The 26,024-nt window shown below is 42.9% G+C and overlaps 1 protein-coding gene across 2 annotated transcripts in view; it reads right to left on the minus strand.

Moving 5' to 3' along the window:
• palmdb (palmdelphin b) overlaps nucleotides 1-26,024 on the minus strand; it is a 92,910-nt gene that overhangs the window by 39,291 nt on the left and 27,595 nt on the right. For both annotated transcript variants that reach the window (XM_026179202.2, XM_080306279.1), the window contains exons 3-5: nucleotides 20,691-20,771; nucleotides 16,646-16,776; nucleotides 11,244-11,358 (exon numbers count right to left, since the gene is read on the minus strand). In XM_026179202.2, the coding sequence (XP_026034987.2) occupies nucleotides 11,244-11,358; nucleotides 16,646-16,776; nucleotides 20,691-20,771 (327 nt within the window). The remainder of the gene's footprint in view (nucleotides 1-11,243; nucleotides 11,359-16,645; nucleotides 16,777-20,690; nucleotides 20,772-26,024) is intronic.

A 26,024-nucleotide genomic window follows, 5' to 3' on the forward strand; every position in this document is an offset into this window, starting at 1 on the left:
GTTTTTCTCATTTAGGATTAGAGATCCAGTTTTGAATGAGTTTACATTCCGTAAGGGGCTGGGTTTTGAGTTTTTTGTTAGTGATTTAGTTGATTTCCTTGGTGTTGATGGCCTATTCGTCCCTATATAGGGCACAGAATAGACAGGTAGATGGTACTGCACCTCAGTAGGTACATTCCTATCAGCGGCCTGATGCAGAAGCTCTTCTACCTCGGTAGGGGTCATCTCTCCAACTGTTTCACTATGGATTTTAGTTGTCCCTGGGTGCAGTGCATACACAGACTTACGTCCATCATCATACACCTTTATCCCATTCTTTTGGATGGTTTCTGGGATGATGGTTGAAGCTGACACCACATGACTTTTGCCTGTTTTCTTATCATTTTCCACACTGATCTTCATAGCAAATGTAGCTGGAATGAAAGACATAGATGAACTCTTAGGACATGTACTGGACAATAAATATTGTTCAAATAAAGTTCATATTGCTGAATTTTCTTCTAATGCTTGATTTGGAAGAGTTTTCTTTGTATTTAATGACAGAAAACCTCCCTCAGCACCTCATGAAAGCTCCTGCAGTCATCATAGTGGCTAAGATGAACAGGTACATGGCTCAATACATGAGCCCAGAAAGGAACTAGCAGAAACCAGCAGGAGAAAAACACCAGCTGCTAGTAGACAGAGCAGGTACTCGAGATTGCAAGATCAGACTGAACAACCTGTGCAACATCTCCATCAACTACAAGAAAACCTGTGACTCAATGCCTGGGATGCTTAGAACTGTACAAGATGAACAAGTGCCTAAGAGCCATCATCAAGAGCTCAGTGGGAATGTGGTGAACAACACTACAGGCCAATATGTCTGTGTAGGTTCTCAGTCATTAAGGCCACAGTAGGCTAAGGAGCTTGGAAACAAAGCCAGTGGACTTTTGTGAAATTTTGTGATTTTCACCTCTCATCCAAAAGACTTGTTTACTTCTAAAACCAAATGGTGGAAAGTCCCAGGTATTCAAACACTAGTGGGGGTTGACCCTGAAGAGGGTCACTGACCCACTATCAATCATGTGCGTCATCACAAGAGCCAGGGTATGAAAAAAGGCATGAGTTATTAACACCAGGGGTTTCACGGGAAACCATGTGACATACTAAGGTCAACTGATGGGTTGAGGCACCTGGGAAGGGATCTGAGGACTGCATGGTCTATATTACTTCTCTCTCAAATCATCTGTCTTCTTCATCCAAAGTGTAAACATTGGCATCCTCAAATGAGTGACCTGTATCCTTACAGTACAGCTATCTCTTGTCCTGTTGAGGTGGCTCTTCTATGTTGTGCAATTTGTTTATGGACTGGCTGTTTAGTTTCTCCAATGCAGACGTTTTAAGCACTTCTCCCTGCACCCCACAGCATACACTATGCTGCTTAGCTTGTTTGTTTGTGAGTTTTGTCCTTGGGATTACCTGTCATGGTTCTGGTCTTTCTGGTCGGGCTCTTTCTGTGTTTAGAGTTGGGTTTTGAGAAATGGTTTATGTTCCTAAGTTCTATTGATATACTTTGGTTTCTTTTTGTATTTTATGCTTAGTCTTTTGTTCGTGGTTTGCCTTTATTAAGATGATTCTGTCTCCGAGCGTTTGGATTTGGGTCCTACACATCACACTCAGTCTGTAATTCCACAGACCTCGACAGACCTAGTTTCCATCTAAGGGTGTGCCCGTGTCGGAAGTGCATTGGGATGTTGATGTTGTGCTTGGAGTTTCTCTGACAGACCTGCTACATAAGGGATGGCAGTGTCGTTCCATTTGTCATTCTGTTTCTCCCCAGTTGGTTTCTGACCTTCTTTCCTGTGCGTCTTGAAGACCCAGTTGGAATAACCACATGTGATAACACTTTTCTTTATGTGTGTGTTCCCTAATGCTGTCCACAAACGTACACTGAATCAGATAAAATCATATTGTCCTTTGATTTGGTTTCACTCTTCAATTGTATCCCTACAACTAAGGCATCAGAAATGCTCAGGAAACAACTACAGTAACAAAAGCTTTGACGTACAATATAGATTTTTTGCTGGGGGAATGCATTTGATACGTGCTGCTTCAGTCTATCTTACTACAACCATTGAAATGCAAACTGTGCATGCATGTATTAACTTGGTGATATCAAAAATGTATAAATATTGTAATTGATTCTAATCTGCTGCTGAGTCTATGTTACACTGTTGAAACTGAAGCTACTAGAACACAGGACACACACCAAGAATTCCTGTGGAATCACGCATGTTAATTTCACTTTGATCTGTGACAAAGTCACAAACCTTCTTTATCAGGTTGTGGGACAATAAACAGTTGCAGTGCTCTAAAGTACAGCCATCACCTTAGAAGTACAAACTGATAATTTTCTGGAATTACAATATTTATTTTATGCTCTATCACTAAAATACTAAATTAAGATTTGCGTCAGCATTTATTGCCTGTGCTTTTTACAACAGATTTATAGACTTTTAATCACTACGTCATAAAATAGGTAGCAGTCATAGGGATCATTTTCTGTGGAAAAAGAATGATATAATCTGGGAAATGGAATAAGGGAAGCATCCCCCTGGTATGTTGCCTGAGCTTTGTGGTAGGTCCCAGGCCTCTGGAAGAAGCCCCAGGAAGTATCTTCAACAAACTCAATAACATATTCAACAACAGTTTAACCATGAAGTCTAAGTTGAGTAACACTATGTAAGCAAGTCCAAGAGTCTCAACTCTGAGTAAGCTCACGCTCAGTTAAGCATGTGCGTGACAAAAGAATGAAAACCATTGAAAACCAGTTTTTATACTTTCTGTGGTCACGAATTACCCAACATTTTACTGAAAAATACAGGACAGCATGTTTTATCAGGAAAGGCAAACAAAAAAGTCTACGATTTCATTGATTTTAAATATTTCAGCACAGTTTTCATTTTAAATAAAGAATACAGATCATTTTGGGAAAGAATAAGCTGGATCCAAAGTGGATACACATCCAGTCTGAATCTGCAATCCTTATGTCTTTTGGATTTGTCCTGCAGTGCAAAAGGACTGAGAGCAGACACGAGTCAGGGTAATCAAACTCAGTGTTGCTGTATTGAGACTTTAGATGGTTCTCGCTCTGACTTTCAGACACTGTGCCTTTTAAAATGTTTTTTTACAACATGTAGTCCTGAACTAATTCTCAATTTGTAAACAAATGTAACATAAAATATTGAGAACTCGGACAGGATGCAGCTAAAAGTCCACTTTAAAACACATTTTTTGAGTCTTAAACTCATTTCAACCTCATCGTCGCTCAAATATTCACATCATCGTTACCCAACTGTAACAGACCTTTTTTCATTAGTTTGGCTAATTACAAGATAACAAATGACTAATTATTGATCAGTGTGTTATGTGTCTAAAGTTTTATATAGATAAGTTGTGTAATGTACCCGAAAGGTTGGTTCTGTTCATCTGGACGCAGCGTTATCAGTGGGAGAAACATTTCATCAGTCATCCACGTGACTTCTTCAGTCTCTGACTGCAGCAACAGGACCGCTCTCAGCACCGACCAAGTGTGTTTGAACTGCGTCTTCTTTCCACATATTTCACATACAAGGGTCAGTTCTACAGGCAGAAACATGGGTGCCATGGGCTCCCAGTTTCACCCATCGTGGCCAATTTGTACACAGAAGAAGTGGAAAAGAGGGCTTTGCTATCCTACCCTGGAACACCACCAAGCCATTGGTTCAGGTATGTGGATGACACCTGGGTGAAAATCAAATCTCAGGATGTACCACAATTCACGGATCACATTAACTCGGTGGACCGACACATCAAATTCACCAGGGAGGATATGAACAGTGGCAGGTTAGCCTTCTTAGACTGTGAGATTTCCATCAGTAATGGAGGACATCTAAAAGCTGATGTGTACCGTAAACCTGCACATACGGATCAGTATCTAAGGTTTGACACTCATCATCTACTGGAGCACAAACTGGGTGTCATCAGGGTACTACAACACAGAACGAACACCATCCCCACTGACACAGCAGCCAGGGAGGCAGAAGAACATCAGGAAGGCCCTGAGTAAATGTGGTTACCCCAGCTGGACTTTTGTCAGAGCTGGAAAGGCTCCTAAAGAAACCTCCAGCTGATCCAGGAGAGAAGGACAACCAATGACTAAGCGAAAACCTGTAGTGATCCCGTACGTGTCAGGAGTATCGGAACAGTTGAGACGCATTTTTACTAAACACCACGTATCTGTGACCTTTAAACCCCAAAACACGCTGCGGCAAAAACTGATCCACCCCAAGGATCGGGTCCCCCGACACAAACAGAGTAACATAGTGTGCGCTGTTAAGTGCAGGAGGATTGGCAGGATTTATACATCGGGGAAACCAAACAACCAAAGAGGACGGCACAACACAGAAGAGCCACCTTGTCAGGCCAGGACTCTGCAGTCTATTTACACCTACAGGCCAGTGGACACTCTTTCAATGATGAGGATGTAACATCCTGGACAGGGAGGAATGCTGGTTTGAGGGCGGAGTCAAGGAGGCCATTTACGTGAAAAGGGAAAGACCATCTCTGAATGGAGGAGGGGCCTAAGGGTACATCTGTCACCATCTTACAATGCTGTGATTGCAGCCATTCCCCAACTCTCTGTGAATGGGACTCATGGCCATTGATCAGTGATTGTTGATCAATAGTCATGAGAATTTGCATAATCACGATGAAGGAACTGACCTCCCAGCCCATTGTTCCTTCAGTGGGCTGGTTTCAGTCATTATGTAAATGTACTGTTTATAAGATTGAAACCTGCAGTCAGCTGAGACTGAAGACGTCACCTGGATGATGACGAAACATTTCTCCCAGTGAAAACGTCCTGATGAACAGAATCAACTTTTTGGAGATTTACCTGGATGACTGAGCATGCATCAAGACTGATGTAATGTACATTACATTTTTCCAGTGCAAGGAAACTGACAGCTGGCATCAGATGTATGATACGAACAGCATGTACCAGTCACATAACCACTGAAACATGGTAACATTGTTATAGACTAGCATCAATATTATAGGTTTCAATATTGTGGCTGATCAGTGTATTCTTAGCATCATGCTGAAGGATGATCATTGTAATCCATCTGCACCAATGTAATATTTTACAGCCTGTCAGAAGTATACCTTTCTTTGGTTCATGGCTACCGAGTTCACATACAGGATGGGTTTCTGCTGCTGCCAGTGGAATGAGTGATAGCATATCTGGTAGTGGTGAAGGGACATGATGGGTCACATCTAAGAAGAATATAAGACCAGTGAAATGAAAGCAAGCACAACATAAGCCAAGATTAGCTATATTTGGGCAAATATATACATATGTCACCATTTTTAAGATTTCATTATATTAGTAATATGACACATTATTCCAGTATGTGACAACAAAGACACTTATACAAGAAATTACAGATCAAAATGAAAACTGATATCCATCTTCTGAATGAATTCTCACAACTGATGCTCAGTTTTATCATGCCATAAACATTTTATTATGTTTCTAGTAATCTGAGCACACTCGGGATAACCAAGTATCCCATGATGCAAAAGCTGCTATTATGCTTTAATGAAGCTCTAATAAGTTTTGTAACCATTTACCAGGAGAAATTACTCACAGCACATCAAAGAGCTAAAAAAAGTGCACACCTGGTTGGGACTCTGCGTGTACCTCCTATATGTGGAGACAAAGTAGTTGAGGTTCAAAGTAGTGAAAGAAGCATGAAGTAAACATCACAGCAGTGCTACAGTTCAGCTTGTTTAGTAACGGCAGTCCACAGCTGTCACATTAGTAATTTCACTAGGTTAAATGAAGACAGAAAGCAAAGCAAATCAGGCATATTAGTCCTTGCACTGCATCCTCACAATGTGAGTAATCCATTTATCTGCCACCTAATTCACTCGAAGCAGTCGCTTGTGCAACAAAGCCCACCCACACAGTCTTCAGTGAGAACATCTTATTAGAAACAAGCAGAGCTTACAGATAGCATAGCAGTTAGCAGGAAGTCAGGAGAAAACATCATTCCTTTAAAAAGGTGCTAGAATCTGTTCACAACAATGAAAATTCAAATCATCATCGTCCTCGGTAAAACTGCCGTGGATTGCATGAAACCACACCAGCAAAACACATTTAGCTACTCTGCACACTTAAAAAATGCAGTAATTGAGTACTTTGTGTTTTTAAAGGTGACCCCAATGGACAATGAACAAGCCTTAGTCTAAGACCTTAACTGATCTAACTGCAGATTAACACTACAGTACACATCTATAGTACACTATGCACAGTGCTTTGTGTGTATATCAGTTTATCATTTTAAAGTCTAACACTATAATTCTATTTGTGTGATCATTTTCTTCTTGTAGGCATATATTTCTGCTGGTAGTTGTGTGGCAATGAAAACTATACACTCAAGGCTGATGCCGTTGCCTTCATCATCAAAATATAGTTTTCTCAACTGATTGTAATGAAACAGCTAACACGTAACATTAACTAAAATATTACTAATTACCAACTTCATCCCTAGTTCGAGTCAAATGTGTTCAAGTCAAATGTGGTTGTAACATTATAAGATTAAGATACCCTGCTCCTCGTATGAAGATAATATGACATTAAGGCAACATGACATCACTAACAGCAGACCAAATAAAAGACTTAACGTGGCAGTGGGGTCAGGTGCAGAATTAAAAACTCTAGAACAGGGATCGGCCACAGCTGGCACGCGAAGGGTTAACTGATGGCACGACCATAGCTGGACTGGCCATCTGGGCCGACTGTGATTTTTCGTTTCTATGGGCCGATGATTTTTTTTGTAATGGTATAAACAATGAGAGGTGGTGGATTGGCCAGATGTGTAAAAATAACTCTGGTGGTGGCTATGGCACAGCTTCCACTGAGGCCAGCAGGTGGATGAGGGAAGGGGAGGCAGGAGGAGGAGAGACCCGAGGCGGCCGCTGGTCCGAGTGTCAGGTGAACTGAACTTCAGGTAAGAAGTTATGACCTGCAGTCTATCTGGGTCAGATATGAACCAAGTTTAGATGGAGTTTATTTTCATTGTGTTGACTTTTTACAGTCAGTTGCAATAACTCGTACTGCGTGCTAGCTAGCATGATGGAGTTTCTATACAGCTGGGTGGGTGCTATGATGTTACTGATAGTGAACTTTATTTATAAGGTTAATTATTAGAGTTGCCAACCGTCCCATACAAACGGAATCGTCCCGCATTCAGAGAAAATATTACGCATTTCGTATTGAGCTGAGAAGGAACAGTTTGTCCCGGACTTCAGCTAGAATAGAAAAAGACACAAAGCTGGAGTTACTCTGTGTCTTTGCTGCAGAGCTGCCTCTTCTTTTGTCATTCTCTGCCCCTCCCACTCCTGTTGCTACTTCAATCATGAAACTGATCAATGATCAGCTGATCGGCTGTTTGCTGGAGCCACAGCTGTAAAGCTGCTGGTCATGATATGGTTTGGTTATCTGGTGAGAGGGAAACATGAAGATGAAACCAGGAGATGTCCTTACTGAATCATCAGAGCTGAACAGGTGATGGAGAAACAGGTTTACCTTTTAGGTGACATGAATGAGTTGAAGTTATGAACTGTTTCTGAGAGACAAATAACACCAGGATCCTTTTCTAAGTAGCTGACAGCTGGTAACTGTGCAGGGGCGGGTCTAGCAAAGTTATGCCAGGGGGGCAGGTAGGACATTAACAGGGAAAGGGGGGCACAAAGACATACTTTTCTTTCTTATTCTCATTTAAAATGTCTAGCTTTTATTAAATAATTATCTGAATCAGATAAAAAACAAAGTTTTTATCTGATTTAAAATGTATAAAAATCATACATATACCAACAAGACTGTACATCACTGTCACAACAGCGTTTGTTTTCATTCAAAGGCTCTATGGCTTTAATACCTGGTGGGTCGGTCTCTAGTCAAAATGCCCAGGCTGATTTTTTTGTCCCAGTCCAGCCCTGGGCACGACACGCAGTGAGTTAATCTGAGCAGGTGCATTAAAAAATGAATGGCTGGGACAGCGGTGCACATTGCAAATTAGCTCGCATAGACACATTAGTTGTGCCGCTTCTTAATGACGGTATCTTAGCTAACAACCCCAACTACCAGATGGAACTTGTAATTGGCTAAAAATAACTTAGCCTACCGGTGAGAGGGACGTTGCTAGGTGGCAGTTTTTTCAAGCAATGTTGAAATTTCCACATTCCAACACTTCAAAAGATTCAGCAGCTGTTCGCTCAGCGCAGCACCGTGGAAACACACGGATACATCCGTAGACTCGAGACAGAATTCACAATGTGTTTTCGGGACTTTCAGGCGTATGGACCAATGTTTTCTTTTCTGATCAAACCAGAAAGCTTTAATGAGCAGCTGGGTTTGTCTCGCATTAACTGGCTCGACAAAGAGGACATCGAAATGCAGCTGATAGAACTGAAAAGCTCGACTCTGTGGGGTCAAAGTTTGCAGAACTACGGACGCAGCTGGAATCCACAGCTGTGCGTGTTCATGGAGCTGCATGTTCACCTGCTGGACATCACTGCCTGACAAGTTTAACTGTCTTCAGAACATTGCAGAGGCCTTATTGACAGTATTTGGCTCTACATGTCTGTCTGAGCAGATTTTCTCTCACACGAGTCCTCAGGTAGCCTCTGAATGCTGGACACTCGGAGACCTGTGTCTCTGAGTGGGAGACCAGAGATCATATTAACATGTGTGTCTCTGTATTAACAAACATGCCATATTGGCCCAGTTTATTTTTCTTATCATTGTTGTGAGGAGACCATAAATAGCATTTGCATTTTCTGTATTTGCTGTTATGGATAAAAAGTCTTTGTTTTTTTTTTGTTTCAAAATAGCTGATAACTATTCGCTGACAGCTGCCAACATCTGCCAACAAATATAATTCTATAAAGTGGTTCTATATAGTGTGTAACTGTTAATATAGAGCGTTATTAAATTTATTGCTATTTATTTATTGCAGAAGTCAATAAATTGCTACTGCAATTTATTGACTTCTGAGGAAAATTTTAGATGCACTCATCATCAGAAAGGTTGCCGACCCCTGGCCTAGGCCATGTGCCCGGGGACTGCCACCAAAACTTCTTGGGGTACTGAATAGGGCCGCAAAAAGCCCGGCCACACAAAGGTGGAGGCTCAGCTGCTGGATCTGATGATTCTCGAGCAGTTTGTCAAGGGACTCCCGACAGGAACAGCGGAGTGGTCCTTTGCCATCACTTTGCCCTCTGACACCTTCCCTCAGTCCACGAGGGACGCATAGTGGTAAGGTGGTAAGGGGTATACACCAGGCTATTGTAGACTCAGGGTGCACACAGACCTTGGTCCACCAAACTCTGGTTTGGCCCGGAGCATTGCTGAAGGTAGAGTGGGTGGAGATTAAGTACATGCATGGGGACATACACAAATATCCTACTGTGCTGCCAGAAATTAAGTACAAGGACAAAAAGCGTAGTGGGAAGGCTGTGGTTAGGTCATGCCTGACACATCCTTTAATTCTGGGGACGGATTGGCCATGATTTAAAAACCTGTTGGGGCAGTGTGTGGGGATGCATTCATGACCTGTAGCAGCATGTAGTGTATATGCTGTGTACAGCGGTGATCCGAGGCCATCCATCGCTGACTCTGGGGAGGAGACGGCACTGATTCACTCCATGGAAGATTTCCCACTACAGCAGTCTCATGACAAAACTCTATACTCAGCCTTTGACCAAGTGATAAAAATTACTGGTCACATGGTGCGCCCCGACACAGCACTGGCCTACCTGAATTTTGTATTAATCACACATAGACTGTATTGGGTGAGTTGTAACAGTCGCACAGAAGAGGAACACACCCAGTTGTTGGTGCTTTAAAGCTTTTGGGAAATTCTCTGGTTAGCCTGGCGAAGGAGAGAGATGATAGTGCCAAATTCCACTATTCCCAACTCCCCCCATTGTAATGACCATCTCACACAAGCCCAGAGAATGGGTGTTGCTGCATTGCAACAGTGTTTTGCAGATGTGTTCTCCCCCCTGCCTGGCCATACCACACTCAGAGCACAATTTTGAAATGTGTCCTGGTGAGATGGTGCATTCACAGCCCTACAGGTTACCTCAACATAAAGAAAAAATGTTCAGAAAGAAGTGCTTGGTTTAGCCCCATAGTTCTTATCTATACGGTTCTGTGGCGACTACCACAAGGTGAATTGTTACAGTTTGATGCATATGTCATGTCCCGGGTCAACAAGCTCCTGGATCAGATAGGCATTGCACCTTTTTCATGACACTGGAGTTAACCAGTGGCTACTGGCACATCCCCTTATCTCCAGAGTCTAAAGAAAGTCATTCTTCTCCACTCTGTACGATTTGTACCAATTTGTCACACTTTCGTTCAGCTTGTTCAGCAACTTTCCAGTGTCTCATGAACCTGGTGTATGACATCATCATCCATAGTGACACCTGTGCAGAGCATGTGCAGCAGGTGGCCATAGTCCTAGAGTCTCTGAGGCAGATGGGGCTCACAGCCAACCTGAAGAAGTGTGTGAGCAGACAAAGGGAAGGTACAGTATCTGGGGAGGTGAGCAAGTGGGCCTGCAGGAGGTGAAAACAACACCCATCGTATACTGCCCATGTCCCAAGACTAAAAAAAGAGGTGAGGCAGTTCTTGTGGCTGGCTGGTTATTGCCACCGGTTCATGCCAAACTTCACAGAGCTGGCCAGCCTCTTGACTGCTCTAACCCAAAAGGGTGACCCAGATCTGATCCAGTGGACAGAGCAGTGCCAGACAGCGTTCATACAGGTGAAGAAGGCCCTCTGTGGGAAGCCTTGTTCCACATGAAAATCTCCACTGAGTGATCTTGGAAAAAAGCTGCAAATAAAACATAACTAGTACTCCAATAGTGTGTATGTATGGGTCCTTTGTGTCACACAGCCTTTAATGTGCATCATCTGTTATTGGGAGCTGTGTTGACACATCAACACATCAAAATACAGGTGTGTGTCTTTGATTTCTTTTATTGTTTTCCTTTTTCATTGTCCATTATTCTTAATCGTACTAAGGTGAAAAGCAAATACTAGCGTACTAGTAGCACTAATCCGCCCAGATGTATTTAATAAGTGACATGCATTAGTGTCACAGCCAAAAAGGCAAGCTGAGTGTTAAAAGGCACTTGATTTTTGCTTACCTTGATAATGTCTTCAGCTGTTCTCTCCACCTCTTTTAGCCGCTTCACCACAATTTCTTCATTGGCAGAGATATTGAGTTCTTGTGTTTCCAAGGCCTCAATCTCCTTCTCCATTCTGTACAGTTGAATATAATGAACAGTGTTAGCAAATACAAAAGGAAATCACTTGTGCATCCAAAACACTTGGATGTTAGGGTGTCTCTGAATAGCTTCAACAAGGTAAGTACAAGACTTTTAATATATGGCATTATGGGTTGTACTGGGTAGCTGTGTATTTTGCATTTTCAAAAGATTTTCAGTAAAATCATAATTCACATTGGCAGTAATGACACCCGGTTACGCCAATCGGAGGTCACTAAAATCAATATTGAATCGGTGTGCAACTTTGCCAAAACAATGTCGGACTCTGTAGTTTTCTCTGGTCCCCTCCCCAATCAGACCAGGAGTGACATGTTTAGCCGCATGTTCTCCTTAAATTGCTGGCTGTCTGAGTGGTGTCCCAGAAACGAAGTGGGCTTCATAGATAATTGGCAAACCTTCTGGAGGAAACCTGGTCTTGTTAGGAGAGACGGCATCCATCCCACTTTGGATGGAGCAGCTCTCATTTCTAGAAATATGGACAAATTTATTAAACCACCCAAAATATGACTATCCAGAGTTGGGACCAGGAAGCAGAGTTGCAGTCTTACACGCTTCTCTGCAGCTTCTCTCCTCCTGCTACCCCCCCAAAAACCCATCTCCATAGAGACTGTGTCAGCTTCCAAACAGACAAAAAACAAACTAAAAGCCAGCAAATTAAACATAAACAATTACAAAGAAAGAACAATACAGTATCCACATCTGAACCAAAGAGTAAAACAGTGAAATGTGGATTATTAAATATTAGGTCTCTCTCCTCCAAGTCTCTGTTAGTACATGACTTAATAATTGATCAACAAATCGATTTACTCTGCCTTACAGAAACCTGGTTGCAGCAGGATGATTATGTTAGTTTAAATGAATCAACACCCCCGAGTCATTCTAACTACCAGAAACCTCGAAGCACAGGCCGAGGGGGAGGTGTGGCAGCAAGTTTTCACACCAGCCTATTAATTAATGAAAGACCAAGACAGACTTTTAATTCATTTGAAAGCCTGCTGCTTAGCCTCGTCCACCCCAGCTGTGAAACTCAGAAACCAGTCTTACTTGTTATCATCTATCGTCCACCTGGGCCTTACACAGAGTTTCTGTCTGATTTCTCAGACTTTTTATCTGATTTAGTTCTCAGCTCAGATAAAATAATTGATGTGGGTGATTTTAACGTCCATGTAGATTGGGGTGGAAGAACTGTAGGCCTCGAGGGCCAGTGTCCTGCAGGTTTTAGATGTGTCCTTGATCCAACACAGTTGATTTAAATGGCTAATTTACCTCCTCAACATGTCTTGAAGTTCTCCAGAGGCCTGGTAATGAACTAATCATGTGATTCAGGTGTGTTGACCCAGAGTGAGATCTAAAACCTGCAGGCCTGGAGTTCCCCAGTGCCAACATAACATTTCCCTCGGGATGAATAAAGTATTATCAATCAATCAATATACAGTGCAAACAAGGCTTGTCCCAAGATAGAGCCTTGAAGTACACCATAATTTAGAGAGAGTCCTTTTTTTAGCACTAGAGGCCCATGTTCACATAAAAAAATAAAGATAAGTAGAAAGGAAACCACTGAAGAGTAGACCCTTTTAGGCCAGCATATGATTCCAGCCATGATAGGAGGATATAATGGCTGACTGTGTCAAAGTCAGCTGTCAAGTCCAACAACAAGAGGGCAGCAGGGCTGCCAGAATCCAGAGTTAATACCATTAAAAACCCTTAAAAGTGCTGTCTCAGTGCTGTGTACTGATTTAAAACCAGACTGAAACTTTTCAGACATCCCATTAAGATCAAGGTGCAGCTGTAAATAGACCACTTTCACAGACCTTTTGAAAGAAAGGGGAGCTTTCAGATTGGCCTGTAATTAGCCAGAATGGTTGTGTCCAGATTGTGTTTTTTAAGAAGAGGCCCGTTTCCTTGGGCGCTTGTTCCAGGGTGTGGCATGAGGATGGCTGCACAGGTAACCCAGAACAGATGACTCAAAGGTGGTGGAGGAAGTCCGTAACCTTGTCCTGTCTCAGTTTGTTTGAGAACTAGATCGGAAGATGCTTTGATTTCTAATAGCAACTGGTGATTAAACACATGTAGTCCTAGGACATTTTGAGACATTATAAAAAGGAAGAAAACTAACAGCAACCAAGACAAAATGGTCAAAGCTGACAGACGTGTCACCGTGCATACTCCATCGTCTGTGAATGTTGTGTGTAGTATATTTAACAATTTGTTTCATTAAAGTGTTTATTTATTTGTTCATCGTCAGGATTCAGACAGTTCCTACAGTTTCCTGGTTCATTCCCTACATTCAGGCTGAGGGCTCAATGATGATGATCAAGCTTTGATTGCACAATCCCTGGAAAAATTATAGAAATGTCTAAAAATGTCAGCTGCTAATAATTTTCCAATAACATAGTTTAAAAAAGATGTACAGACCAGGTTGAACCCTAATAACTTACAGTGGGGCAAAAAAGTATTTAGTCAGCCACCGATTGTGCAAGTTCCCCCACTTAAAATGATGACAGAGGTCAGTAATTTGCACCAGAGGTACACTTCAACTGTGAGAGACAGAATGTGAAAAAAAAAATCCATGAATTCACATGGTAGGATTTGTAAAGAATTTATTGGTAAATCAGGGTGGAAAATAAGTATTTGGTCACCTCAAACAAGGAAAATCTCTGGCTCTCACAGACCTGTAACGTCTTCTGTAAGAAGCTTTTCTGTCCCCCACTCGTTACCTGTATGAATGGCACCTGTTTGAACTCATCATCTGTATAAAAGACACCTGTCCACAGCCTCAAACAGTCAGACTCCAAACTCCGCCATGGCCAAGACCAAAGAGCTTTCGAAGGACACCAGGAAAAGTATTGTAGACCTGCACCAGACTGGGAAGAGTGAATCTACAATAGGCAAGCAGCTTGGTGTGAAAAAATCAACTGTGGGAGCAATCATCAGAAAATGGAAGACATACAAGACCACTGATAATCTCCCTCGATCTGGGGCTCCACGCAAGATCTCATCCCGTGGGGTCAAAATGATCATGAGAACGGTGAGCAAAGATCCCAGGACCACACGGGGGGACCTGGTGAATGACCTGCAGAGAGCTTTGACCAAAGTAACAAAGGTCACCATCAGTAACACACTACAACGGCAGGGAATCAAATCCCGCAGTGCCAGACGTGTTCCGCTGCTGAAGCCAGTGCATGTCCAGGCCCGTCTGAAGTTTGCCAGAGAGCACATGGATGATACAGCAGAGGATTGGGAGAATGTCATGTGGTCAGATGAAACCAAAGTAGAACTTTTTGGTATAAACTCAACTCGTCGTGTTTGGAGGAAGAAGAATACTGAGTTGCATCCCAAGAACACCATACCTACTGTGAAGCATGGGGGTGGAAACATCATGCTATGGGGCTGTTTTTCTGCCAAGGGGACAGGACGACTGATCCGTGTTAAGGACAGAATGAATGGGGCCATGTATCGTGAGATTTTGAGCCAAAACCTCCTTCCATCAGTGAGAACTTTGAAGATGAAGCGAGGCTGGGTCTTCCAACATGACAATGATCCAAAACACACCGCCCGGGCAACAAAGGAGTGGCTCCGTAAGAAGCATTTGAAAGTCCTGGAGTGGCCTAGCCAGTCTCCAGACCTCAACCCCATAGAAAATCTGTGGCGGGAGTTGAAAGTCCGTGTTGCTCGGCGACAGCCCCAAAACATCACTGCTCTCGAGAAGATCTGCATGGAGGAATGGGCCAAAATACCAGCTACTGTGTGTGCAAACCTGGTAAAGACCTATAGTAAACGTTTGACCTCTGTTATTGCCAACAAAGGTTATGTTACAAAGTATTACAAAGTTGTATTTTTGTTATTGACCAAATACTTATTTTCCACCATGATTTACCAATAAATTCTTTACAAATCCTACCATGTGGATTCATGGATTTTTTTTTTCACATTCTGTCTCTCACAGTTGAAGTGTACCTCTGGTGCAAATTACTGACCTCTGTCATCATTTTAGGTGGGGGAACTTGCACAATCGGTGGCTGACTAAATACTTTTTTGCCCCAATGTAATTCTCTCCAACCTGTCAGCACATGGAGTTTTTCCATCTATAGCTAAATAAAATAAATACTGCACATTGGACTCTTACATGTGGAACACATCCCTTGTGTCCCTTTCACATAAAAACCACAAAGGTGATAGACTGAGATTAGCGGCAGACAACTGGAGTAAGCAGGTGTGACTGTGATCATTACCACTATGACTGTTAAATTAGTTGGAAAACCTAAATCTTGAGAATTACTAATAGTTTTAGGCACAGAGCCAGAGCTTTGTGGCTCACCTTATTAATCATCAGAAATATATAGTGCAAATACATGTTTCTGGCAGAAATACACACAGACTAAACTTTGAATATTAGCAGTTCAGTGAAATAATCGTTTAATGCTTTCATGTTCAACTTAGTAATAATCATAGAATGCAAGCATCACTTCCTGTTTGGCTTGTTCAGTGTGCACAACCTGTATTTTATTTGCTGAAAACCTGTATCAATATTTTATAGAAAGGCTTATTCTGTCATAATTATATATTCTCTGAACAAATTTACAAGGTATAAGTATATATAGTATCAAGGGCTTAAATCATGGTTTCCAACTCCAGGCCTGGAGGGCCGGTGTCCTGCAGGTTTTAGATGCGTCTTTGATCCATCACAGCTGATTAAAATGGCTAAATGACCTCCTGAACATGTCCTGAAGTTCTCCAGAGGCCTGGTAAAGAACTAATCATGTGATTCAGGTGTGTTGACCCAGAGTGAGATCTAAAACCTGCAGGACACCAGCCCTCGGGGCCTGGAGTTGGACACCCCTGGTGTAAATGAACGCGCCTCCACACTGCCCCCCCGGTGAATACACAAGACATTTCCACTAGTTTTCCTAATTCTCATTTAGGGGTGTTATTACTCATGGTTGCATCATCCACATCACAGGTGAGGTGTACCATTATGTCCACCCATCAGCGGGCTATCATGATCTGTAGCTGTATGTGAGCTTGTTAATCAAGAATAAACATTAATATCTGTAATTATAAATTACATACGAAGGAGTAGTGCTTTATAAATGATGAATTAAACACTTAATAATACCTTACTAATGCCTAATATTGTGGCATTATTAGGCAGACAGTGACTATAAAGTGTTACCTTCACCTACTTGATTTGCTCATACTGAGCTGTGCCCCATGTGTCCACTTTGGGATGTAGTGTGAGCTTCAGTACAGGTTTGGATTACCTGATGATGTTGCTCTGCAGGTGGTCACTCTGCTGCTGTTCGTCTTGAGCTTGAAGCCTCATGGCCTCCTGCTCCTCCTCCGACTGCTGACTCAGACCGTCCATCAGCCACTGCTCCCTCAAAGCCTTCTTCTGTCAGTCAACCAACACACAGGCCTCTGCTTTAGCCTCAAACCGAGCTCAGTGTTCTTCTCATATTTAAAATGTTCAAATCTACGGTGACACCTGCTCTGTTTTCCATTTGACACTCTCTGCTTTCAAAAACTCTTTTCCTATCCTGTTAAGCAAAGAAAAATGTGTAGCTGATTTCTCTATCAGATATTTTAAGGAACATTACGTTTGCACACACTCCTCAGTTTCACAAACAGCATACTAGATCCAACACTATGAAGCAGCAGCTGCAGTGGAGCCAGTCCCTCGCTTCCCATTCAGCTGTTAGTCTCAGTCTGACATATTTAGATTTGCCAGAATGGGAAGCAAAGAGCTTCTCAGTATAGTTGGCATGGACTCTGGGAGACAAATCTTTAGTGAAATTGTAAAAACTAATGTTGTCCAAATAATAATGAGATGGATCTTAGTTTTTAGCATGTACAGTTTGGAAACTCAGACACAGGAGCTTTTGTAAGCACAAGTTGTAATCATGACTGGAAGAGTACGGATGTTCTCAAAGCTCTGCTATAAATATGTAGATGTGTATTAAACGAACCCGTGTCCAACAAAAACCTTCACTATGTTAAAGAGACTGAATGTAACCAATATCAGTGGACAGTTCCACGGTGTGGCAACAGGAAATGAAAATGAGTGTGGAGTTGACCCAGGCATCCTAACAGAAGCATGTTTTTTAAAACCTTTTCCACTCACGTGAAAAACACTGGGGGCGGGGGGGGGGGGGGGGTGCAGAATGAGTATAAAAGAGCTTCTGGGAAGGCCGAGGGTTCGTATTCATCCATGGATTAATGGAGAGCAACATCAGAAGAGAGGACTCTGGAGTTTTGGGGGGTAAATATTTTTACCAAATCAACCACTGCCCAACTACTGAAGACTTACGAACTGCAATTATCATTTTTAGCTTTATCGCTACTCATTGTTGCTCCATTGGATTATGGTCTCAGAGCAGTCGAAGTATTTTGTACTGAATCACTGCTTCCCCACCTGGACTTTACTGGGCATGGGTCAGGCCTGTGTGTTGCCCTTCTCCTTACCCTCATTGCATTCAAAAGTTTAAATTATGTACATTTGACTCAGCCATGAGGCAGTCTGCAACATCGGCTGCAGACTCACCCACCCCCACTGCTGCTGTTCCACCTCAGACACTTCACACCTCCTCTATTCACCCTGCTCACTCCCCCCCCACCCCCAACAACAGCATCCAATACACACTCAACACAAGGCTCCAGCCTGTCTCTCTCAACCACCCAGGTTAGGAGGGAACTGAGGAGGATTAATGGCAAGAAGGCAGCGGGTCCAGATGGCATCAGCTCGAGGGTCGTCAGGTCCTGCGCAGACCAACTGTGTGGGGTGATGGAGCACCTCTTCAACCTGAGCCTGAGGTTGGGAAGAGTCCCACAGCTCTGGAAAACCTCCTGTGTTGTTCCAGTGCCAAAGACTTCAAGCCCCAAGGACCTCAACAGCTACAGGCCGGTGGCTCTGACATCCCACCTGATGAAGACCCTGGAGCGGTTGGTCCTGGCTCAGCTTCGGCGCCTAATAAGCTCATCACTGGACCCACTTCAGTTTGCCTACCAGCCTGGCATTGGAGCGGATGATGCCGTCATTCACCTCCTACATCGTTCCCTCGCTCACCTGGAGACCGCTGGAAGCACTGTGAGAATCATGTTCTTTGATTTCTCCAGTGCCTTCAACACTATTCTTCCCTCGGTTCTGAAGGACAAGCTGGTGAACTCTGGAGTGGACCATCACCTCACTACCTGGATCCTGGACTACCTCACCGACCGACCACAGTATGTGAGGACTCAGGGCTGTGTGTCGGACAGGGTCGTCTGCAGTACGGGGGCCCCACAGGGAACGGTTCTGGCTCCGTTCCTCTTCACCATCTACACTGCAGACTTCTCCCACAATTCCACCCAGTGCTTCCTGCAGAAGTTCTCTGATGACTCTGCAATAGTCGGCCTCATCACTGATGGGGACGACAAGGAGTACAGAGGTCTGATCCAAGACTTTGTGGACTGGTGCCAGCTGAACTACCTCCAGATCAACGCCAGTAAAACCAAGGAACTGGTGGTAGACTTCCGCAGGCACAAGCATTCTCCACTGCAACCACTGAACATCCAAGGTATGGACATTGAGGCTGTGGACAGCTACAGGTACCTTGGTGTTCATCTGAACAATAGACTGGACTGGACTCATAACTCAGACGCCCTCTACAGGAAAGGGCAGAGCAGGCTGTACCTGCTGCGGAGACTCAGGTCGTTTGGAGTGGAGGGCCCACTCCTGAAGAAATTCTATGACTCTGTGGTGGCTTCTGCTATCTTTTATGGCGTGGTCTGCTGGGGCGGCAGCATCTCTGCTGGGGACAGGAAGAGACTGAACAGGGTGATCCGAAGGGCCAGCTCTGTTCTAGGATGCCCTCTGGACCCAGTGGAGGTGGTGAGTGACAGGAGAACGGCGGCTAAGCTGTCATCCCTGTTGGACAACGTCTCCCACCCCATGCAGCAGACTGTGACAGCACTGAGCAGCTCCTTCAGTGGGAGACTGCGGCACCCACGGTGTGGGACGGAGAGATTTCGCAGGTCTTTCCTCCCCACTGCTGTCAGACTCCATAATAAAGACTTTAACTGATCAAGCACACACATCCATACATATGCAATAATACTAAGTGCAATAATCCTTTCTGGCATCGTTGTATTTTTACAAAGTTGTATATAGTATTTGTATTTGTATTCTATTTTTATCTTATTGTATATTTTTATTCTATTTTATTCTACTGTATATAGTATTTTATTTTATTCTATTCTGTACAGTTGTGTACTGTATTTATTCTTATTGTATTCTAATTTTTGCCTCATAACTTTTGCACTGTCCACTTCCTGCTGTGACAAAACAAATTTCCCACGTGTGGGACTAATAAAGGTTATCTTATCTTATCTTATCTTATTCCCAGTAGCTGGGTGGCCTTAGCTGAGGAGGCAAAGCAGGTCATCTGGTAATCAGAAGGTTAGTGGTTCCCAGTCTGTATTCCAAATATCCTTGGGCAGGATGCGAACCCCACCTCTGATGTATCCGTCAGAGTATGAATATGTGGGGATGATAACTAGAAAGGCCTCCAAAGACAACTCTGTAGTATCATTTACTAAAAATAAAGTTTGATTGTATTTACTTTGCTTTTTTGTAAAATAACCAAAACATTTTCTAACATCCAGTTTGGTGATACCTTGTTTTATAATATTTAATGGACATTGTATTAAAATGCAACAAAAACTCTTAAATATGTTGTTTATTGTTAGATTTATTCATTTTTCCAGCATGCTTCCATAGGGAATTTAGATATTTTTTGGTAGTCACTGATATAAGAAGGTGATATCATTACACACCACTACAACACCAGCAGTGACCAGTTTGCCAAAGATGCAGGAAACAGCTCAGTGGCGTGACACAGTTTTAGACAGCCCCCTTGTGGTTAACTGTAACTGGGGTTAACTTGTGCGTAACTGCTTCTTAAGAAAACTTCAGATGTGTGCCCAATTTATCTTAACATGAAAAAAATATAACTTGGAACGATGGAAATATATAACTTGGAACGATGGAATGAAAAAAGAAGATTTGACTTTTACAATAATGTATGAAATACCCTCAGTTGTGTTGAAGAGGAATAGCTGTAGCTATAATATGAACAATGCTACTGCAGTGAGTATATATCTGTGAAATAAAGCTCTGAGACTGCATCAAGGAAAATGTGGAGAAATATAACAGTAAATGAAATCATTAAACCTTCAAGCGAGAGTTCCTCACATTCCCTGTACACTGTTACACACTGACACATTTTCTCCTGGAAATTTTTGCTTTTTGGCTGTAAATTAGAGACATACCTTTATGTACTGGAGTTTTAACTTCTCTTCTTCTATCTGTCTCCTCTTCTTGGCAATTTCTTCCTGGATTCTTCTTTTGTCCTGTGAGGGCAGGTCAAACATACATTTGTGTCATATGCACAATTACAGCATGGAAACTATTCCACCTGTTGTCTCCTCGTGCTGACACTTCAACCTTGAGCTGACAGACGGACAGCAACAGCTATAAATAGACAAAAAGCAGCACAGGCTTCATGACGTGACCTACCTGTTGCTTGAGTGTGTGTGTACGTGTCTGTCTGTTTGCTATAATTTCAACAACACTCTTTGCTAATTAGTACACTATGTAGCAAAGACATCTAGAAATTTGATCAGATACATTGGACAGAATAAATTGTGCAGTTGTTATCCTGGATATCAGGCAAACACGCTGCTTAGTTCCTTTATTTTTAACTAAGCCTCACTGCTCACTAATATTAGCTCCTAGATCCAGGATCAGTGTGGAATTAAGCCGGAGTAAAAGGGGATCTCCCTGTTGATGTCTGCTAGTATTTATGACTCTGTCTCAGTCCAGACAGCATTCTAAGCAGAGAAGCCCAGAATTCTCTTCATACCGTTTCTAACTCATCCGGGAGGACACAGAGTCATTATCAAGTCAGCTGAGAGACATAATCTCTCCACCAAGTACTGGGTCTGCCCCAGTGCCTCCTCCCACTAGATCATTCCTGAAACACATCACCCAGGAGGCGTCTAGGAGCTCAGGTGCCTGAATAACTTCAGCTGCCTCCTCTCGACGTGGAAGAGCGAGGACTCTCCAAGTCCCTCTGGAAGGACCAGTGAAACCCATTCCTGCTACTTGTATCATGACTTCATTGTAACTACTCAGAGCTTATGATTAAAATATATTTTCAACTCACTTTAAATTATTCATTTTTATTTTTACAGTGCCAAATCACAACAACAGTTGCCTCAAAGTAACTTGTATTTTAAGTTAACCATGCTACAGTGTGAAGTGCCTTGAGACTGTTGCTGGTGAGGGTTCATCGTCTCCACGGACACCGCCCAACCCATCTGTAAATCTCACGGGCCACTCTCTTCTCACTAATGAACTAGACTCTGAGATACTGAAACTGCTGGTCAGAACTCACAAGCATGCTTTGGACACTCTACCCTTTTTCCAACTGAGAACCATATTAAAAGACTTGGAGGTGCTGATTCTCATTCCTGCCACTTCACGCTGGGGCACAAGGTCACCACCTGATGAAACTAACAGAACCACATCAACTGCAAAAAGCCAAGATGAAATTCTGAGGGTACCAAAGTGAAGACCACTCCCTCAGGATGTCCAGAGCTGTACGGAACAGAGTGACTCTTCTTACATGGTTTTATTAAGCATCACAACATATCATCATAGCTTTAAAAGCCTCAACATAAACACTTTTCTAAGAGCCTGGTGGGAATTCTTTACAATTCTTAAAAAGTCTGCACTTATCCCATGTAAACTAAAAAGTTTTTAAAATAAAACTATAAAGAAAAATCACTGAATACTAACTACTAGAAAAATACTAACATTCTCATCGTGGCATGAGAATAAGACAAAAAAAGAAATTTTAAAAAAAATCATACAAGACCCAAACTTTATTTCATTTGAAGAAATTTGATCAAAATATAAAATCAGCAAAGGTGAATTTCTTTAATATATCTGCAACTGAAACCATCATACAGGAAAATCTGAATCCCTGTCAACTGAATCCCACTTGGGAAGCTGTCATGTGAAGGCTGTGCGCAGGCAGGAAAAGCACCCAAAGTGCAGACAGTCGGAGACAAAAGGTGAACTTAAATACAGCGTTAATGCTGAACTCCAAAAAGTAAGAAAACTGAGACTCCAAGGTAAACTTATGCAGCCAGAACACACAGCGAAATAAGGGTAGATCACAACACGGACACAGAGAAACACAGGGCTTAAATACACAGAGGGAGCAATCGGGGCAACAGGAGGGAAACACAGCTGGGGCAAATCAGGCCTAACGAGACAAAGGAAGCAAAACCAGATGCACTTACATGAGACAGACTTTCAAAGTAAAACAGGAAACATAACACAGAGACGCGAACTTGACGAGGGGATACAGCTGACAGAGGAGACAGAGCAACTAGAGAACACAGAGACATAAACCATAAGACAGAACTCAAAGAAACCAAAGACTAGAAATGATAAATAATATAATAAACTCAAAACCCTGGGTCAACGACCCAGGCATCCTAACAGAAGCATGTTTTTTAAAAGAACTATACCCCCAAATTGTCATCAATAATTTATAATCTATTGTTTAAAATTGACTAATCAATTTCCCTCCCAAAGGCTAAGTGGCAGCAAGATCTTTCCACCAGTCCAGATAAAAACATCTGGACACAAATATGCTTGAGCACCCTCAAAATGACTAAAAGCCCGACTTACAACTTAAACAATACAAAGTTCTCTACAGAACGTACTACACAGGACAAAGTTTTTCCAAATGGACCTTACACACTCAAAAAAAATCAGAATCCATATCAGAATATTTTATTAATCCATAAGGAAATTATGTGGTTATAGTAAGAACAGACTGAACTAAATCAATAATACAATAATATATACAATGAACCCAATTTTAAATATTCAGAATATTACAGAGATTAAATATATTTGATTGACATTTTACTCTAAAGTGTAAAACTTTATTTGCTATTTTCACTATGGAAGATGGGCAAAGGGTGTAACTGTTGCAGTGTGTTCTGTGCATTAGATGGAGGAGTTGTACAAAGAGATAATAGAGAGATAATACAGATACAGAGGGAATGATTTCCTGAGTCGCTTAATGATGCTTTTGGGTAATCTCAGCCTCTCACTGAGCGTGCTCCTGTGACTGGTCAGCACGTCATGGAGTGGGTGGGAGGGAGGTATGGTTCAGCATTGTCCTTATCTTGGACAACATCCACCTCTCAGACACCGCCTTAAGGGAGTCCAGCTCCATCCCCACAACATTACTGGCCTTGTCGGTCAGTTTATTGAGTCTGTTGGCATCTGTGACCCTCAACCTGCTGCCCCAGCCTGAAACAGCATAGAGGATGGCACTGACCACAACAGACTCCTAGAAAATCCTGAGCATTGTCCTACAGTCAATGTTTTCTCTTTATAACATCAGAGGGTGAAGAGGAAAGTGAAGAGGACAGTCCCTTGTGGTGCCCTTGTGTTGCTGATCACCCTGTCAGACACACAATGTTGAAGACACACATATTGTGGTTTTCCTGTTAGCTAATCAACAATCCAGGACACCAAAGAAGCATCCACCTGCATCGCTGTCAACTTATCACCCAGGAGGGTCGGCCTGATGGTATTGAATGCACTGGAAAAGTAAAAAAACATGACCCTCACAGTGCTTGCCGGCTGGTCCAGATGGGTGAAGACTCGATTGAGCAGGTAGATGATGGCCTGCTCTGCTCAAAGGCAGGGCTGGTAAAGAAACTGAAGGGGAGCCTAATGTCACCTGATTATAGTTGGCAGATGGTCATGAAGACCATTCCAGGGTCTTCATGACGTGGAAAGTCAGTGGCACAGGCCTGTAATCCTGGGGGGAACTGGGATGTGGTGTCTTCGTACAGGGACGAGGCATGGCGTCTTCACAGCACTGGGACCCTCTGCAGACTCAGACTCAGCATGAACAGTTTATGAAAGACTCCACAAAGCTGGGAGGCACAAGCCTTGAGGATGCCGGGACTCACCGAATGTCTGTCTCTTTAAAAAACAACATTGGATGAATTTGTCTCTCTCTGGTCCTCACTGATGAACTCCATTACTTAGTGGGGGTGGTCGGCTCTAGTCTCGTTTCCCTGTATGCCCTTCAGGTGGATAAGGATGCTCTCTGGGACTCCCCGTGTCTGCCAGCCTCGTGGGAGCTGGACAGCAGTGGTTGCTGTTGGGTGGGTCTTGGTATACGAGTGCTTGTGGTGGCAGGTGCTGCCCCCCAGTCTTCTGGGCAAGGGTAGATGTGGGACCTGGGGCCCAGGTGCCCCGGGTCACCTGGTCTCTGGCTCCCTCCTTGTGCAGGGGTGGTCTAAACCCCAAGTCTTGGGACTCCTCTAAACACTCCAGTCTACTTTTTCTGGTGGGGGTGGTGGCTGCTGCCCTGGACTCGGTGGTGCTCTGGGGCATTGTCCTTGCAGGCCATAGGCCAACTTGTTCCTGCTCTGTGGTGGGATGTTGGGAATGGGGTGCCTACTGAGTCAGTCGTTTACTGGCTCTCTCCTTGCAAGGATAGTCCTTTACCTCCCGTTCATACATTATCACCGCTTCCCCCCTGGATGCCTCTGCCCCTCCCTGGGATGTGGGTGATTGTTGGTTCCGGGGTGCGTGGCTTGATGTTCAGGTGTGCTTGTTGGCCCATTCCCTTGGTGGCTAGGGGTGGCTTTGATCTTCTCAATGTTGAGGAAGGGGCAGCCAGATGCCAGGTGGTTCTTTGGCACCTGTTCTTGATTTGTACCAGGGTGGCAGTTTCTGGAAGGGTTGACTGCCTGTTGTCTCTGGTCTTCTGAGACACTCACCCTTTGACCGTGGGCACTGCATCTGTGGCCTCCCTCCTCCTGCTTGGATGGACACGCGGATGTCACCAAGACGTGTGGCCTCAGGTCATCAGTACTCTTGGGAGCTGAGGATGGCTGTGATTGTTGTCCTAATTCAGACTCCATCTGCCTCCAGGACCTGGGAGGACATTATTGCACCTTTCCACCCTCATTATCAAGTGCATTTGTTTTAAAGACACACACACCGAGACACTCACTCTCTGTCTCTCTCTTTCTGTCACATTCATACTCACACTACTAGAAGACTGTTGATTTATGTATCTGTGTATTTTCTCATTTTTGTATGTTGATGCTTTAAAGGTGCAGCAGTTGGCGATACATTTTTCATTTCTATCTGTACTCTTTCTTGTTATTATAATTCCAGCATTAATCCTGTTGGAATTAAAATAATGGAAAAAATAATCTGTTTATTATTAATCAATATTACCTTATTATTATGACTTTGGTACCTAAGTCAGAATATAAAAATCCTAATGCACAGATAATATAAACATTGTTAACAATTTGTAACCCACTATCAGTGAAATCAACGACACTATTACTAATTGACTTCACCTCATGGGCATAGGTTACATTATTGTGCTCGGTTTCTGGGCTTAAATTTCAGTGTAACATTACTCAGTTAATTGTTTATTGCTAATTTAATTAATTGGTAATTGTTAATTAACAGTGTTAATATAAGATAATTACTTGGCTTTAAATAATCCTGAAATGGTTTCCACAGCATTCCCTTCTTGT

Source organism: Astatotilapia calliptera, chromosome 9 (assembly GCF_964374335.1).
Source record: "Astatotilapia calliptera chromosome 9, fAstCal68.1, whole genome shotgun sequence".
Lineage (NCBI taxonomy): Eukaryota > Metazoa > Chordata > Actinopteri > Cichliformes > Cichlidae > Astatotilapia > Astatotilapia calliptera.